Source organism: Pristis pectinata, chromosome 16 (genome assembly GCF_009764475.1).
Source record: "Pristis pectinata isolate sPriPec2 chromosome 16, sPriPec2.1.pri, whole genome shotgun sequence".
In the NCBI taxonomy this organism is placed as follows: domain Eukaryota; kingdom Metazoa; phylum Chordata; class Chondrichthyes; order Rhinopristiformes; family Pristidae; genus Pristis; species Pristis pectinata.
Window position 1 is genome coordinate 8,935,135 of NC_067420.1, and position 17,571 is coordinate 8,952,705.

The 17,571-nt window shown below is 41.5% G+C and overlaps 1 protein-coding gene across 3 annotated transcripts in view; it reads right to left on the reverse strand.

Annotated features, from left to right (window-relative positions):
* Nucleotides 1-17,571, reverse strand: part of LOC127578699 (cadherin-22) — a 783,176-nt gene that overhangs the window by 13,518 nt on the left and 752,087 nt on the right. Inside the window, exons 11-12 of one of the 3 annotated variants that reach the window (XM_052031005.1) lie at nt 16,410-16,661; nt 11,675-14,393 (exon numbers count right to left, since the gene is read on the reverse strand). The exons of 1 other annotated variant lie outside the window; for it this stretch is intronic. In XM_052031005.1, coding sequence (XP_051886965.1) covers nt 13,897-14,393; nt 16,410-16,661 — 749 coding nt within the window. In that variant the 3' untranslated portion in view covers nt 11,675-13,896. Of the gene's footprint in view, nt 1-11,674; nt 14,394-16,409; nt 16,662-17,571 lie in introns of those variants that run through there. One more of the 3 variants, XR_007957561.1, reaches the window with a different exon arrangement.

A 17,571-nucleotide genomic window follows, 5' to 3' on the forward strand; every position in this document is an offset into this window, starting at 1 on the left:
GGAAGGCCATGGGCTGCAAACACTGACGTCAGGACCTCAGAATCTACTCTGGAGAAGTGCACAACCCACATTGCAGCACTTCCGACCACGACAAGTGGCTATCGACCAGCGGAATGGAATGGTTCACTCCCAGCTGAGCAAGGGACCCCCCCCCAAGAAGGATGGACTGACCACCTCCATGTCTGTACCAGGGCTGTGGGATTCCATGGACTGCAGTCCTGGCACACTGAGCAAGGCCTGATCAATCCCAGGCCAGTACTCACCGTCTCTGGCCATCGCCTTCTTGTGGATGATGGTTGGAACTAGAGAGATGCTCTAGCACGGATGTGTTCGGCCAAATGGTCTCCTTAACAATTCTATGATTCTATGATATCCCTGCACTTGCCTCAAAGGTATATCTACAGGAGTGTCCCTCACAATACCTTCAGAGTGTCTGGAAAATCAGCATCAACAATTGGCCATTGAATAATGGAGACACAAGAGATTCTGCAGATGCTGGAATGTGAAGCAACACACAAAGTGCTGGAGAAACTCAGCAGGTCGGGCAGCATCTATGGAGGGAGATGGACAGTCGACGTATCGGGTCTGGACTGCCAAATGAAAGGTCTCGACCTGAAATGTCAACTGTCCGTTTCCTCCATTGATGCTTCCTGACACACTGAGTTCCTCCAGCGTTTTGTGTGTTGCCACTGAATAATGACTTGTTCCAGTTTAGTCATTGCCTCATCAGGCAGCTGTGACAGTGCATCAACTGCAGCGGCCTGCTCCAACGTACAGTTCTCCATGTGATGGTCCAGCTGTGACATCAGGGAGGTCCACTACTGCAGTCATGCAGATGCTATTATCAGAATGGATGACTTTGGTCCAAAAGTACTTTCAGCTGTGACATCAGGGAGGTCCACTACTGCAGTCATGCAGATGCTATTATCAGAATGGATGACTTTGGTCCAAAAGTACTTTGTGTGCTGAGACCTGGTCAGAAACTTCTGAACTGGCACAGCCAAGAAATGATGGCCAGAGCCTGTCTCCCGATCTGTGCGTAGTTTTTCTCTCAAGTGGTGAGGGTGTAGAAGATGTCCGCGGTCAATACACATGGACTGATTCCAGTCCACGGGTGATAATTACAGAAACGCTCAGCAGGCGGCATCCTGTAGGAGTCGAAATGGTTTCATACAAGACCAAGGAAAGACTTGACTACTAAGCTTTGTGCTATGTCGCTTATAATTTTTCTGAAATGTTTCACCTCAAGGCCAGGGATTTCCTCTCGGTAATAAAGTGAAGGGGACTCAATATGACTGCCCGTCCTGTCACTCTCAAAAATCTCAAGAGCTGCTGAAACAAAATGTCACTTCAAGGTTTTTACCAGGTCTTCATCTGACACTTTATTTGAAGTTCAGGATACTAGTAGACTCAGATAGACCTATTTCTGCCACCAATGACAAAAATCCCTTTATGGCCATTTTGTTCTGTTCTGCGTTCTCTCCTCGGATCTCAACAATATATATTGCCCTCAGTTGTTCCACATGGAACAAATAGCTCAGAGGGTGGCACAGTGGCACAGCCGGTAGAGCTGTTGCCTCACAGCTCCAGTGACCTCCAGTGCTGCGTGCGTGGAGTTGGCACGTTCTCCCTTCGATCACATGAGTTTCCTCTGGGTGCTCTGGTTTCCTCCTACATCACAGAGACATGTGGGTTGGTTGGTTAACTGGCTGCTGTAACGGCAGCCAGTTAACCAACCAATTTACAGCAGCCAGTTAACTAACCTACCGACTGAGTGGTAGAATCTGGGAGAAGGAGGGGGAGGGAGGAGTGAATGGAAACTCAGTGGGCAAAATAAAACGTATTAGGATAGGATTAGAGTAAATATTTGGTTGATGGTCAGCAAGGACTAGGTAGGCAAAGGGTCTATTTTCATGCTGTATCTACCTCTGACTCTATAACTGGATAAATCTCAAGCTCACCATTACATTCACTGCCAGTCATTGTTGCTGGTCTACCGAGCAAACCCTGTTCTCAGTTAGCTGTGAACTTGATCACTGTCCTGGTACTCCCATAAGTAGCATTGTACCTTCCTCCTCACCAATATACCTCTGCTGTTGCTAATTACAAAAGTCAAGCTACTAATAAATATTCTTTATTGTGGAGGGAGAACTCTCAGTTAACGGCAGTGTCTGGTACAACAATGTAAGAAAAGTCATTCCTCATGGGATCCTCAGTTCATCAAGGTATACCTATATTTGTTTAGACTGCAGAAATATAAGAAAAAAAAGATTTAAAAATGTTCACTTAAATTCCCTGTTACAATTTGTAACCTAAAGGACATATTTGCCAATAGGAAGTCTGAAGTGGAATTACTGGATTGATTGCTGGGATCTGAAAACTGATTGAGTTAGATTGGCCTTAAATCACTGGAGATTGGAAGAATGAACAGTCATCTCTAGACAGTTAAAATACTGAGACTGATTGAGAAGGTGGAAATGATGATTTTGTTTGTTCTGGATGCAGGGTTCAAAACTAAGAGGTACAGTCTCACAGCAACGGATCAAGTAGTTACAACTGAGCTGGTGAGAACTTTCTTCACTCAGTGAATAGTTGGAATTGCGTCCCAAGGTGCTGTGTATACTCAGTCATTTGGTACTACTGATGCTGAAATGAGGTTCAGGTATTATGGGGAACATAGACTTGGGGTAGAAGTTCAGCCACAGCTTTGTTGAACAACCTCACCCTGCTTCTAAGTCACATGTTCCTGTGGGTGACCCTCCACACTGTTCAACTGTTTGCCTCGCTGGGCTCGAGAGGTCGAATCTCAGTCATTGACTGTTCTAATATTGTTTAAAGAGTAATCACACTCCCTAATTTTTAGACTTGATTTCTGTGGCAAGCATAAAAGACAATTAATAAACAAATGCAACAAGACACTGCGAAGTTGAGCATGAGATTGGCTTTCCTGAAGTCAACAAGTGTGCAAATCAATGAACAGCTTTTGGCAATTGGCAGTTCAATATGATTCCTCTTCACCTTGTATTGACGACTGATTTTGCATTAAAAGCAGCTTGCATTGCTCACCTAATTATTTTTCAGAAAAATCGGGATCTGGTGATTGTTTTAAATGTGTTTTGTTTGTTCTATTGCCTTGTGAATATTAGAAGGACACATAAATTACGTTCTTTGAGGTTGAGATAATGATCGATGTAAAAGTCCAGTGTCAATATTGAGAGCTCTCAGGTCCAGAGTGGAACAATTGCCTCAATTTCAACCCAAGAGCCCCAGGGTGAACTTTGATAATGCCAAGATGCAAGAGACTGGAGATGCTGGAATCTGGAGCAAAAAAACAAATTGCTGGAAGAACTCAGCAGGTCGAGCAGCATCCATGGGAGGGAAAGGCACGGTTGACATTTCGGGTTGAGACTCTGTGTCAGGACTGCTCGACCTGCTGAGTTCCTCCAGCAGTTAGATTTTTGATAATGCTGAGGTCAGCTTCTCTTCGTCTCTCTCCTCATGTACACCTTCATGCTCCATAACTCTCCCCTACTCTCCTGCCTTCACATACCCCTCCTCCCTCCTCCGCTCCACTTGGTGAATATTTTGACCTTATTTGTTTCATTATTTCTCCCTGCACCACCTCAACATCTTGCTGGGCAGATGGCTTCACAGTGATGCCCTTCCAGCACTGAACATAACTGCCCCTTCATTACTTCTTCAATATGTCAATTTTGGGTTGTTTCTTTGACCCCTTTTTCTTACTCTCTGCAGATTTATTTATAGAATTGCTACATTTGTTTAAACATTCCCTGTTAGCCTCATCTCATTTCCTATCATGGCTTTCCTGGTCTCCTTCTATGTTGTCTGAAAATATGAAATATATGAAAATAATATGAAACTTCATTACCTGTTTTTATATACATCCATCACACTGTCTGTAATCTCCTTTGAAGAACAATCTCTCTGTTGCCCATCATCCCTCACCCCTCCTGGGTTCACCAATCACCTACCGGCCCCTTGCCCCAAACCTCTGCTTTGCCTTTTTATGCTGTCTATCGTTCCTCTCCACTCTCAGTCCTGATGCAGGGCCTCAACCAAAAACATTGATGATTCCTCAGATTTATACACTTATAGAGTCAGAGGTAGATACAGCATGAAAATAGGCCCTTTGCCTACCTAGTCCTTGCTGACCATCAACCAAATATTTACTCTAATCCTATCCTAATCCATTTTATTTTGCCCATTGAGTTTCCATTTACTCCCTCTACAGATGCTGCTCGACCCACTGAGTTCCTCCAGTAGTTTTTTTGTTGCTGTCTGTTGCCTCAGTTGTCAGTGTCTTCCCCATCATTGGTCTCCTTGACTGGTTATTCATATTCCTTCTGTACCTTGAATAATCATTGTTCATATGGATTATCTTTCTTCTAAGTTTAATTGTGCTTAAGTTGATTTAATTTAATTTAATTTTGCTGTACTGGGACAGTTTGGTGAGTTTATGCCCTCACATCTGCTCAAAAATTCACTGCTCTCATTGTACTGACCCCTTGTTCCATTGTAGGCCTAACCTAAGAAGCTCACTTCCAAATGGGCACTGCAGCTAAGGAGCCTGACTGACCTACAATAACACATGCCAGGACCTGCTCGTCCCCTGTGTAATAGTTTTGATGAGTGAGTTTATGCCAAATGAGATCTTCTTTTCCTGCGGCTTTTGAAGTTTGCTGAGTCATTTTGCCGATTTGACAGTTTGTAATTTACTGGTTGACTCTACTGGAAGCACCTTGCATGTAAGGCAAAGAACTTAGAAAGAGAATATTACAATCCCAGGAGGGAATTATTTCTGCCTCATGCTGAGCCAAGGTGACTGTGCAGAGGCAGATACTTCAGGAAAACAAAATCGCTTGGGTGAATTCTGGCACACTGCTATTTCTTTCATCCTTTATTAAAACTAAGACTGTTTTAACATGTCCATGATTGTTTGGCTTTCATAATCCTGCGGAAAATCTTCTTTTAGATATAGCTTGCTCTCTTTGATTGTATTGGGGGAAAGTATGTTTGGTGAAATCCTCAGAATAAATGGAGTGCAACAAATGGCCTCCCAAAGTGTGGAATGAGAAAGCATCCTCTTGCTCAGACCCAGGATATCGATAACTAGATCTAGCTTGGGCACCAATCTTACAGCTATTTTCTGTTCCAGAGTAATTACTGGAAAGTAACATAAATATTTGCCTTTATTTTATTCATATGTCAATTTTGTTCAGTTTCACCATTATTCTGACTTTGTGTCTCATTGCATTCATCTGAAGACTCTGCCCTGTTGTAATTCTATAGATGTACTGTTGAAAGTATCCTGACTGGTTATATCATGATCTTGTATGGCAATTCGAATGTGCTGGAATGTAACAAGCTGTAGAGAGTAGTGGACTCAGCCCAATACATCACAGGCACATCCCTCCTTACCTCAAGAAGGCAACACCTATCATCAAAGATCTCCAGCATCCGGGCCATGCCATCTTCTCGCACCTACCATCGGGCAAGAGATACAGAAGCCTGAAGTCCCACACCACCATGTTCAAGAACAGTTACTTCCCTTCAACCATTTGGTTCTTGAACCAACCTGCACAACCCTAATCACTACCTCAGTACAGCAACACTATGACCACTTTGATCACTTTGTACTACAATGGACTTATTTTGTTCTAATTGTGTTTTTTCTTGTAAAAATTGTGAATTGCTTATGTTTAACATATTTTTCTTGTGAATAATGCTTATCTGATGCTATGTGCCTGTGATGCTGCTGCAAGTAAGGTTTTCATTGCACCTGTGCACACATGGACTTGTGCATCTGACAAGAAACTCAACTTTGACTTTGAATTTAATTGTTTTCTCCCTGGCCCCATATGTCAAGAGTTTCCATTCACCTTCCAGCTGCAGGGAACAATTGGTTGGCTCCTCAGCGATGCTCCGTACCCTATCACACATGCAGTGATGGACGATGTTAGTCAGCTCTGGTTGGGGAAAATGGAACTTTGCAACTATCAATGTTGTTCTATATTCATCCGAATTATGGAACGAGCAGGTGGGAGTCAGCTGCCTATCTGCTACATCAATAACTGGGATGAACGTGAAACAACAGTGACAGTTGCAAAGTTCAGCAGAGAGGTCTCATTCCCTCCTGGGTGACCCATTATCCATTCTGACCAAATGACTTCTGAATGGCGGATGAGGGTTAAAGAATCTGGTCACCAGTAAAAATCAGTTGATTGTGCTTTAAACAAAAGTAATTATTCCTAATAAGCAAGAATATCTGCCTTCTGCGGATAACTAGGTCAAATCCTGCAGTGTGTACATGAGACAGGTAGGTGAATGTCTCCCAAATTTTGCCTCAGCAGAAGCAAGCAGTGTAATTGCTGGTCAGAGGTTGGACTGAATGCTGCTCTGAGTGACTTTGACTTGACTTTTCTTTGCCTTCTGCTGAATGCCTCACAGACAGAGAGTGATTTTATCAAAAGAAAGATGACCATTCCTGCAGCAGATTTTCAATCTTCAGCACATCTTCAAGTACCGGATGGCCAGTAAGGTGCAGTTGCTAGCACAAGGCAGGCAATGTTGGCAGGGAATTCACATTCAGGAATAGAAAATTAAATGAATTAATCATTAATCTGTTTTGGTCCCACTAACAGAGGGAGAAATATGGGCCAGGGCACCAAGGAAGGCATCAATTTGCTTTCCTTCAAATAGTTTTGCAAAGAATTTTTCACATAAAACTTACCAGAGAGAGAGAGTAAATATTACTCCCTCTACCAAACATAATGGGCTGGTCCTGTCAGTTAAATTGTGCAGTAAATTTCTGATCTTTGACTTCTAAGAGCTCCATTGAACTAAGATAACTTAATGATTGAACCTCGGAAACAAACCGATGTTCTAACCCCATGTGCAACCATTTAATGCTTCAAAGTGCTCTTAACTCAACTTGTCAAAGTTGGTGGGTAGTAACCTACCAGGTACCAGGCAATGAAGTAGGTACTGTAGGTCCCTGACAACAGAGAAAATGAATTCTTCAGGTCTAATCTATGCCTTGCTACACCTCTGCACATTCACAGCAATTTTAACCTCTTACTGTCTGGTGTTAACTCTCAGGTGTGAAGGTTGAATTTCACTGTGTGTTTTGACGTACATGTGACAAATAAATAAATAGCTTATCTTATCTTAAAATACGAAGGGGCCTTTTTCTTCTGCCATCCAAATAGAGCCCATTCAAAACAAACCATGCAGCATAACGTAAGGCTTTATACAGCAGTGGGGCTGTGTGCATAGAACATAGAAGTATGCAGCACAGGAACACGTCTTTCAGCCCACAATATCTGTGCCGACTCTGATGCCAAATTGAACTAATTCCATCTGCCTGCACGTGGCCTATATGCCTCTTTCCCCTGCCTGTTCATGTGTCTGTCTAAATGCCTCTTAAACTTTGCTATTGTATCTGCTTCCACCACCTCCCCTGGCAGTGTGTTCCTATCAACTTTCCCTCTCCCACCTTAAATTTATGCCCTCTAGTATTTGACATTTCCACTCTGCGAAAAAGACTTTTGACTATTTACTCTATCTATGTCTCTCATAATTTTATATACTTCTATTTGGTCACCCCTCAGCCTCAGATGCTCCAGATAAAACAATCTAAGTTTGTCCAACCTCTCATTGTAGCTAATACACTCCAACCCAGGCAACATCCTGGTGAACGTCTTCTGCACCCTCTCCAATGCCTCCACATCCTTCCTGCAATACGGTGACCAGAACTGCACACCAAATGTGGTCGAACCAAAGTTTTATACAGCTGCAACATGACTTTGAAACTTTTATACTCAACACCCCGACTGATGAAGGCAAGCATGCCAGATATCTGCCTTACCACCCTATCCACTTGTGTTGTCACCTTCAGTGAGCTATGGACTTGCACCCCAAGATCCCTCAGTATATCAATACCCTCAAGGCTTCTACCATTTACTGTATACTTTCCTCTTGCATTTGACTTCCCAAAGATCAACACTTCACAGTTATCCCGATTAAACTTCATCTGCCATTTCTCTGCCCATATTTCCAATTGATCTATATCCTGCTGTATCCTTTGATGAACTTCCTCACTATCCACAACTCTGCCAATTTTTGTGTCACCTGTAAACTTACTAATCTGCCCACTTACATTTTTCACCAATCCACTTATACACATATCACAAAACAGGGAAGGAAATGAAACATGAAACATGAGTTCTGACAAATGTCCCTCAAGCTGAAATGTTAACCCTGTTTCTCTCTTCATGGGTGCTGACTGACCTACTGAGTATTTTCTGCTTTAATTTCAGTTTTCCACATCTTCAGTTTTCAATGTTGACATTGATAAAAGTTAAAGATTCATAATTCCATGGCCTGTTAGTTAGTCCTGGGATTGTTGGTGAACTCAAGTATGTAGAAGAGGAAAGTGAATGGAAACGTCATTGGATGGCACAGTGGGACCGCACATAGAGCCGCTACCACAGAGGTACAGCAACCCGGGTTCAATCCGGACCTGGGGCACTTCCTGTGTGGAGCTTGCATGTTCTTCCTGTGACCACTTTGGTTTCATCCCACATCCCCAAGTAAGGTTTGGTAAGTTAATTGTCCACAGTAAATTAACCTTAGTGTGCAGACAAGTGGTGGAATCTGGGGGAAGTAGATATGGATGTAGGGAGAATAGATTATAGGGGAAATTATAGGTGATGTCTGAGGAAGGCAACATTCATCATTAAGGATCCCCACCATCTGGGACATACCCTCTTCTCATTGCTGCCATCAGGTAGGAGGTACAGAAGCCTTAAGAGCCACACATCAAGGTTCCAAAACAGCTACTTCCCCACTGTCTTCAGGTTCTCGAACTGACCTGAAAAACCCTAATTCTACATTGGACTCTATTTCCCACCAATGTTGTTATGTTTATATTTATTTAATTTGTTGTGTAAGTTATGCATAATTTATGTTAATTTAAGTTTATGTAATTTAAGTTTGCCATGTTTGCAATATGCTGTGCTGTTGCTGCAAAAAACAAATTTTCATGGCATTTATACCCTGGGTACGCATGCCCATGACAATAAACTTGTTTATTAGTGGAATGGGATTGGTTTGTGAGCTGGCAGAGGCTCGATGGGACAAAATAGACTTCTTTGATGTTGCAATGAAATATGACAATATTTCTGTGCTTTAGCCAAGAGCAGTTGCTCAGTGGTGAGTGTTTACTTGCATGAACCACAGCAAGTCCTGGACTTCTTTCCCAGTGCTGTCCTACGCAGAGGTGTGGGACTTACAGAGGTGGGATCCAGAGTCTGTCTGTTCATTCCACTGCTGGACTCCATACGGAGACCAGTGGTGGGACCACGTGATGCCGGGTTCCAGATAAAGTTGGGAAATTATCTCTCTGATTCTGTCCCAGGACAATCTGTCCAAGCATCCAAGACCCTACTGACTTCAATGAGGATTGAGGGGAAGAATGAGAAAGCAAGCTCCTTCCTTTAAGTTCTTCCACTTTTCTTACATGTTAATTATTTGTATTTTCAGGTGTTTTCTGTTAATTCTAATCGTTTATTTCAATTTTCATGTTTTTTTTAAATGGCTCTGGATGTGAGAGATCTTTATGACCTATTATTGCCTTGCAGCTTTGCCAGTGTCAAGTGCATCCCCACCAGGTCTGGTGCTATCCACACCACACCACTGGACTAGGGGATATGGAGGTTGGGGAGATTGGGTCTCCGCATCTGGACAGCGATTCTGCGCAGAGAGACAACAAGCCAGCAAGACCTGACCCATCATTTGATCCCTGATGCTCTTGGGAACTTGTTCTGTGCTCATTAGCAGCCACATTCCCTGCATCACAAAGGTGAGTATACTCAAAAGAGTTCTTGTGACTTGAAGGTGCTCGACAACATCTTGAGGTTGAAAGAGGTGCTACATCAGTGCAACTTCTTAGGGTCATCATATTAGTAGAATCCAGCAGAATATGATGACCCTAAGGTCGTCTATACATCAGCACACTCTGCAGGAACACCGTCAGTGAAACGGTGTAAATTTGCAAGGACTTGAGGGTTTTCATATATGACTAATTCTGCCTAACTAAGACGAGCTGCAAAGATAAGTTTCCAATTCCTTGCCTAACCAGCCCATCCTATTGGCTAGGTCATTTGCTGGTAGGATTACATGCAGCCATCTGGGATGAGTATCCAGTCTGGTTACTATTTCACCCCTCCAGCTGTCTTTAATTAGTTAAGCTGGTAGGTTAATCATCGACAGCACCCTAGAGTACCATGGATGTACCTGAATTAGGCATTAAAATATGCATTCTGTTAATGAGATTGACTCTGTATCGACCTCCCATGAGGTGATCATCTCGAACAACTTGAACCACCCAAAATGCTTCATTTGTGTACAATTCCCCCACCATCACCTCTTTCTTGCCTCCCTCCCTCCACGAAGAACTGTATTACGGGCTGGAACTCAAAGGCATGATGAGACTACGTGCATTGTATTTATTGACTGTGATACTCTTTATTGAATGCCTGACATTTCCTTAATTTCCAATGCCTATATCACTGATGCAGGGCTTATTACCTATGTTTGATTGATGGCTTCTTTTAGTTAACAGAATGGATACCCAGCTGTAATGAGCACATTAAATCCTTCATTCAGTGGAAGGGCATGGAATACTTTTTACTCATGATAGACATTGCAGCCAATTCACTCAATTCAATTTCTGTTTTAATCTGCTGGAAGTTAAAATTGCCGATATTCTGCACTGGGTTCCTTTTCCGTCAGTCTGAAGATATTCATCATTTACCAGCGTTAATTCCATTGATGGTAAGCTGCAGAAATCACGTGGGTTTGAAGCTGAGAACAGGGAAATGGTCGCCACACTTCAAAGGCCTGGAGCTGATGTGAATGGACTTGTACCACCATTATATTAATCAGTTCAGATACAAGGATGTTCTCTGTATGAGATGCAATTCTCTCATACCTTTAGAGACTGTTTTGTGGCTAAATGAATAAAATATGACAATTTATTGATTTTTTAAAAATTTCCCTCTGTAGTTTGCTATTCCATGAATGGAATTTTTGGTTCTACATCTGCGCGGTAGTATGTTAAGATGACTTTCTATTTCTCCAGGAATTATATTTTGTAAATGCATAGACAAGACACAGAGGGCTGCTGCTTCCTCACAACATGAGGCTTCACTGAATACAAGCAGCGGATAATTCAAGTCACGATTCTCAAGCATATTGGACCTGTAACCACTGCTTCACACATGGCCGATTTGTAAACTGATTATATATACTTCTAAAATCTAATCTTTGCCACTAAAGAGAACATTATCTAGCAAGGAAGTTAACTGCTTAAAGAGAAGTCTAATCACGTAACTTACTCGATTCCCAAGCCTTTGACTTGTCCACAAGAATAAAATGCAAAGTTTAGCTCAGTCCTGATGTTGCATTATATTTTCTCTTAAACTACAGTGATATGACAAACAAGATCTGAAACACAAGCAAGAAGTGTTGGGAATATGCGACAAAGCTACAAAGACATCCCAGAATGTCCTTATTGTTCGAAATGATTAGCTTCAAGGTAAGAAACATTGCAAGTCACATCAAGATGAATATTGAAAGCTTTTTCTTTATTTTCTATTACCCCATTTTAAAATATTGAGCATAGCACCAGAAATATTTACCTTTCACTACATCCTTTTTCACCACTTTACTGAGGGAGTGTAAAAAAAGTACCAATTCTGTCATAGTTTACAGCAAAAGAAAAGCTGACACTGATACTTGCGTTTCAGATACTAGACCTTATGACAGCATCTTTCAGTATAAAAAGTCATGCTTCATGAACTCTAACGTGGTCTGGGGCCAAAGCTGTCAGAAATGTTCGGTTTATTTCTTCCTCTTAACATCTGACATTTATTTCGAAGGATGGTAGTTGTGTCTGCGGGGCATCCTAACTGGGGAAAGTCTGGCTCTGTTGAACACCATTATGATTTCTTTTGACACAAAGGATTGTGTGGAAATTTTATTTAGTTGAAGAATCCTACAGTATGCAACATCATGAGCTTGTGATAGTAAGCTTTGGATATGCAGAGGTCCTCGAAGGAAAGCATTGGTTTTGGATGACTGCCTTGGGGTTGGTAATGCTGAAGATCTGATTGGAACGGAAACCTTCAAGTCACATTATGCTTGAAAATTAGGAATTCCAGAAATGTAGGAAGGGAAGCATGGAACTCAGATCAAGCCCGTTGTCACCTCTTCCTTCTGTTCCTCTGTTGGTGTCTTGGAAGTGGAGATGATTGCGTCAAATGTATTGATGAAGTATTCCTCACACCTGTGAGTTCCAGCAATGGAACAAAACAACAGCAGATATGTCTGAGAATCCAAAGTGATGAGGGTGTGCCACGGAGATCAGGAATTCCATCTATCCAAATGCCGCAACAGTTACTCAGGAGAAGAAGTTCCAGAGATGCACATAAAATCTGAAGCTCACTAGAATAGAAATCAAAATAACCTGTACAAATCCAAAAGTTGTCCACTATTTTTTGGGTTATTACCAAGGCCACAGGATTGCTGTTGTCACCAGGATAAACTGGTAGAATCACAGAACAGGATGTTCAGATCTCTAGTAACAATCCCCAAATCCCAGGCAATAAAAACATTCATTCATTTGCCATAAAAAAGAATGACCTCTTCCCATCTTTTAGATAAAGCCACAGGTATTGCCATATTTGTGGAAAAACAGACTGAACAATGGAACAATCCTGATTTAAAACAAAATCCCAGGACCCTAACTTATAGAGAAAATGTGGTTCATTTCAAGCTAGCATTCCTGGAAGCCTGTGAATCACATTTCTGCGTACAACGCCCTTCATCCAGTATAGAGAATTGTTTACAGTGAGACATTGTGTGCACAATGCAAATTAAGAAGAAATTAAGAGATTCTTCCAACACTCAGACTAGCAGAATTTTGCATTTCAATTTGTACATATCAGGACAGGTCTGTTATCTTGATAATCAGGAGAGGTTATACAGTGGAGGTGTTTCCCTCATAGATATATCCTCAGTGGTTAACTTCTCCCATTTCAAAGGCAATAAAACACATTATCTTTTCTTTCAATACTGGTTTAGGTGAATACTTCTCCAATAGATTGCTGTTTGGCTGGAATTGCTTCCATTCTGTGTACTTAGGTGCAAGCAATTCCAAGAAGTCCAAGACTCTGCCACTTTTTGATCACAAGTTGTGATCTCGCTGGGCGATTGTCATGAATTAGAATTGACACTGCCACTTTATTATGCAATGTTTTGTAGCTATGCAAGTATCCATTGACATTTTTCGAAGAGGAACAAATCACTGACACAAGCCCTGTCATTTTGTAAGGATTTTTCCTGAAATTATTTTCAATCATCTAATAAAAGAAATAAAATTTCCAAAACTGGGGACCCCCTGCTCTTGATTTTCATGTCAAATCATAAACACCAGTGTCACTTCTTGCCCAGATGTATGTTGGTCTGTTACAAAAATTTGTAAATCACACAGTACTAAATTGATACCTTCACTGTGGCTGCTAACCTTGCTAATGTTTCAAAAGAGGGAGATTTGTCATGATACTTCACTGGAAACATTGCCAGCACATTGTGGGAGCAATCACTACTTTATTGGCAACGCTTTACAGCAGTAACTGAAAGGGCTGGCTAATTTCCAGATTTGGAACGTTAGTTGGAGAAGGTGATGTTTTTAAACAGGAAAGCTTTTTATTTGACTTTCCTAATTGATCAAGCGCCAGCTTTAAAGATTTAAGCTGCGCTATTTTGTTTTTGTCGGAGAGCAAAAAGAACTCGGAGTTAGGCTGTCAGATGCTAGGATCCATCGTCTGCCTGATTTCCTGAGTAAAGTCCAGCGAGCTGTCTAAACCGAGGTCCCCAGTCACTGAGGTAGTTATATTCCTGATCTGAGTCAGTAGACAGAGAATTGATGGAGCTGAGAGACTGTGCTGCTGAACATGTGCCTTCATATGCATATGTTTGAAAAGAGTCATATGGAGGGACAGAGAGATCAGCATCAGCTTCTTCAAGCTTTTTACAGACAAAACTCCTAAAAATGGAGAAATCTGCATCTGGATTCTGAAACCACTGGGGGAGCAAATGAAGTTCAGGGGTCACACTTTCTCCTTCTGCTTTGACTTCTGTGAAATCGTACAAACTTCGCAGTGTTGTCATGTCGTAAGCCTCAGTGTCCTCCTCCCCTCCACCTTCATCGTTGTACTTAATTACGTTATCTCGCATATCTTCCTCGTCCTCGGAAATCATGTGACCCTTTCTGTGTCTCTTCAGGGTCAAGATAAGGAGGACAAGTACTGAAAGAGAAGAGACATAACATTAGTAGCTCCTTTTTGAAAGAATAAAGTTGAATCCAGTCAACCAAGGAGTACAGATACATAGTTCCCTGAAAGCGTGTCGCAGGTAGACAGGGTAGTGAAGGGTGTGTTTGGCATGCTGGACTTTCAGGGCATTGAGTATAGGAGTTGGTACATTACATTGCAGTTGTACAAAACGTTAGTGAAGCCACACTTGGTTACGGTTTTGGTTACCCTGTTGTAGGAAAGACATCATTAAGCTGAAAAGATGGCAACGATTCTGAAGAATGTTGCCAGGACTCGAGGGAGAGGTTGGACAGGCTAGGACTTTATTCTTCGGAGGGTAGTAGACTGAAGGGTCACCTTTTAGAGGTGAATAAAATCACAAGGGGCATATATAGGGTTAATGCACTCAGTCTTTTTCCCAGGGTAAGGGAGTCAAAAACTATAGGGTAGAGGTTTAAAGTGAGAGGGCAAAGAGTTAAAAGGAACTTGACAGCAACTCCTTCATGCAGAGGGTGGTGCGTATATGGAACGAGCTCCCAGAGGAAGTGGTTGAGGCAAGTACAATAACAACATTTCAAAGACACTTGGACAGGTACATGGATAGGAAAGGTTTAGAGGGATATGGATCAAATGCAGGCAAATAGGCCTAGCTTAGACCTTGGTCAATATGGACGTGTTGGGCTGAAGTGCCTGTCTCTGTGCTGTGTGAGTCTGTGACTCTAAACTTGCTTGATTAATTTATAATGTGTTAAGTGGAAATTTTCTTTCAGTATGAAGGCACAGCTTCAACTTGAATACAGATTTCTGGTGCATAGCCCAAGATATGAATGAGGTAGTCTATTCCCGGTAGACAATCCATCCTGCTCCTCTCTCACCTCTTCTCACATACTCGAGTAATCCCAGCCCAGATATAGCCACACAACAATAAAAAGCAGAACAGAATAAGGTAATCAGACCTTGAAATACAGTTTAAATCTTATTCTATTGCCATCGCTTGCCCCTTTCACTTTTGGCTAACTCCTTTGCAGAAATTTAGCATTAGTTGGCAGTAATTTAGTTGCCAAACGTCAGGTTTTGGAATCCTGATAAGTATGTCAGGAAGCCAGGCAAATTATTAACCCCTTTAGCGTAGTTCCATCGAAGGAACTGCTTTACACTGAGACTGAATTGATCAAGGATTGTCATACCAAGATTTCAGACAGGATTTTTGCTGAATTCCAGGAGAACATTTCAGGACAAACTCTTTAATTCCAGAGGCAATCTTAAAATTTGGCATTGTCACATTAAATTTGAGTTAGAGGGGACTATTGTCTTATTAGAAAGGGACATTTGAAGAGTATGCTTGGATGTTTAGAGGAGAGTTTGATATGCATGAACTATAGTTATAAATATTTAGATAAATTTCTCATCTGAATGTTTTCAGAGGACATTGCAGTCTATCTTTTCACATTATTGTGTTTGATTTCTGGAAGGCACTTTAACATAAGTTTCTAGTAAGCTCATTCCATTTGTACTTTGGTTTTGAAGTTTTTAAGTGTTTTTATTAAGTTGAACAATTTATGGATTGCCAAATCCTTGCATAATATAAAAATACCATGATCTGTGTGTAGAGAAGGTTTCTTCTATTGTGTCCCAGCAATATTATTTAGTCATGGCTTCTGTTCCAATCCCATTTCTGAACCAACTAACTCCACGTCTTTTCTACTGTCAGACTGCAGACTGACACTCATCTGTGGGCAGTTGCAAAGACTTTAAACTGCGACTGTTTGAAGTTCATTCCTTAAAGGAGGAGAACTGAGTGGGAAGTCCTTCAACCTGGGCTGGAGTTAAGAAAGGACAACGTACCCTCAACCCCTGTTGACAGGTCAATATTGAAGACATGACTTTAAAAGCGAAACTTAAGCTGGTTATATTCTAAATCTGCATATTCCACTTAATTCAAGCCTGAGGCTAGGATGACAGCCAAAAGCACAAGCTCCTTGAGATCAATGAATGATCTTATCTGCTTACCTATGAGTATAAGAATACAAACTAACAGAGCTATAAGTGCCCCTGGACTCAGGACAGTGGATACAACGTAAGCAGTGGCACTGCAAGACTGGATGGTCCCGTCGCTGTCACATCCACACACCCGAACGGTGAGGGTCCCGGTGCTGCTCAAGGCTGGTGGCCCACTGTCAACCACAAGAATTGGGAGAAAATAGATGTCCTGTTCTTGACGGTTAAACCCATTTCTGTGGGTTAAGATTCCGGCTGTATTTTCTAAAGAAACAAAAGTTGAAAGGTAATTTCTTCTGTTAGAAGCAATACTTCTTAAGCTGCGATTGTTCAACAATGTGGAAAATCTACTTGCTATTTCGCTGGGCTATTGTACCCATTCCAGCTGGACTCTGATATGGCTGTCAATATCAGCAAAGCAGACCTGATAAATGTCCATCCAGCCCAATCACGATTTATGTCGATCCTCAGTCTGAATTTGGCAATGGCCAGCAACAAATAAAACTAATGTTCAATCCCATAAACATATCTCGAGAAGCTGTCAGTGCAGCTGCATCTTAGCCATGAAAAATAGACTCATCTATATGTGTTTGCAGATGATTGTAACATCACAAATGAAATGTATCTTTCAGCTCATTGGCAATGATAAATCGAATTAACTTGGCTTCTCACACTGCGCTTTCAAGTATTATTTGAAATTAGTATCATTATCTCTTCACTTCAAGTAAAATGGTGCAAAACATTGATAAATATATATTTAGCCTTCTCTTCAATAATACCTTGCACCCTTTTTGGCAACACTTTACTGCCTCTTACAGCAGCTCCACAAATGAGGTAAACATATATCCAGTGTATCAAGCAGAATGAGAATATGGTCCCTGCTTGTGTTATAATGAGAATCTGTTCAATCCATTTGTACAGAAATTAAATTCATTAGCATATTCACATAAACATTCAGCTTTTATAAAAGTTGATTAATGCCGTGGCCCTGTGACCTTTGGTTAGCTATTGATGTGTTCTATTGAAAGTAAAGCCATAAACCCTCAGTAATCTATTGATCCTGGCCAGAAATGGTCATCATTAATCACAAGAGAAATTTACACACTGAAATTCCTGCACTTAACTAACAGACAAAATGACTGTGAGCTCAAAGAAGTTTTGATGTTTGTATGAA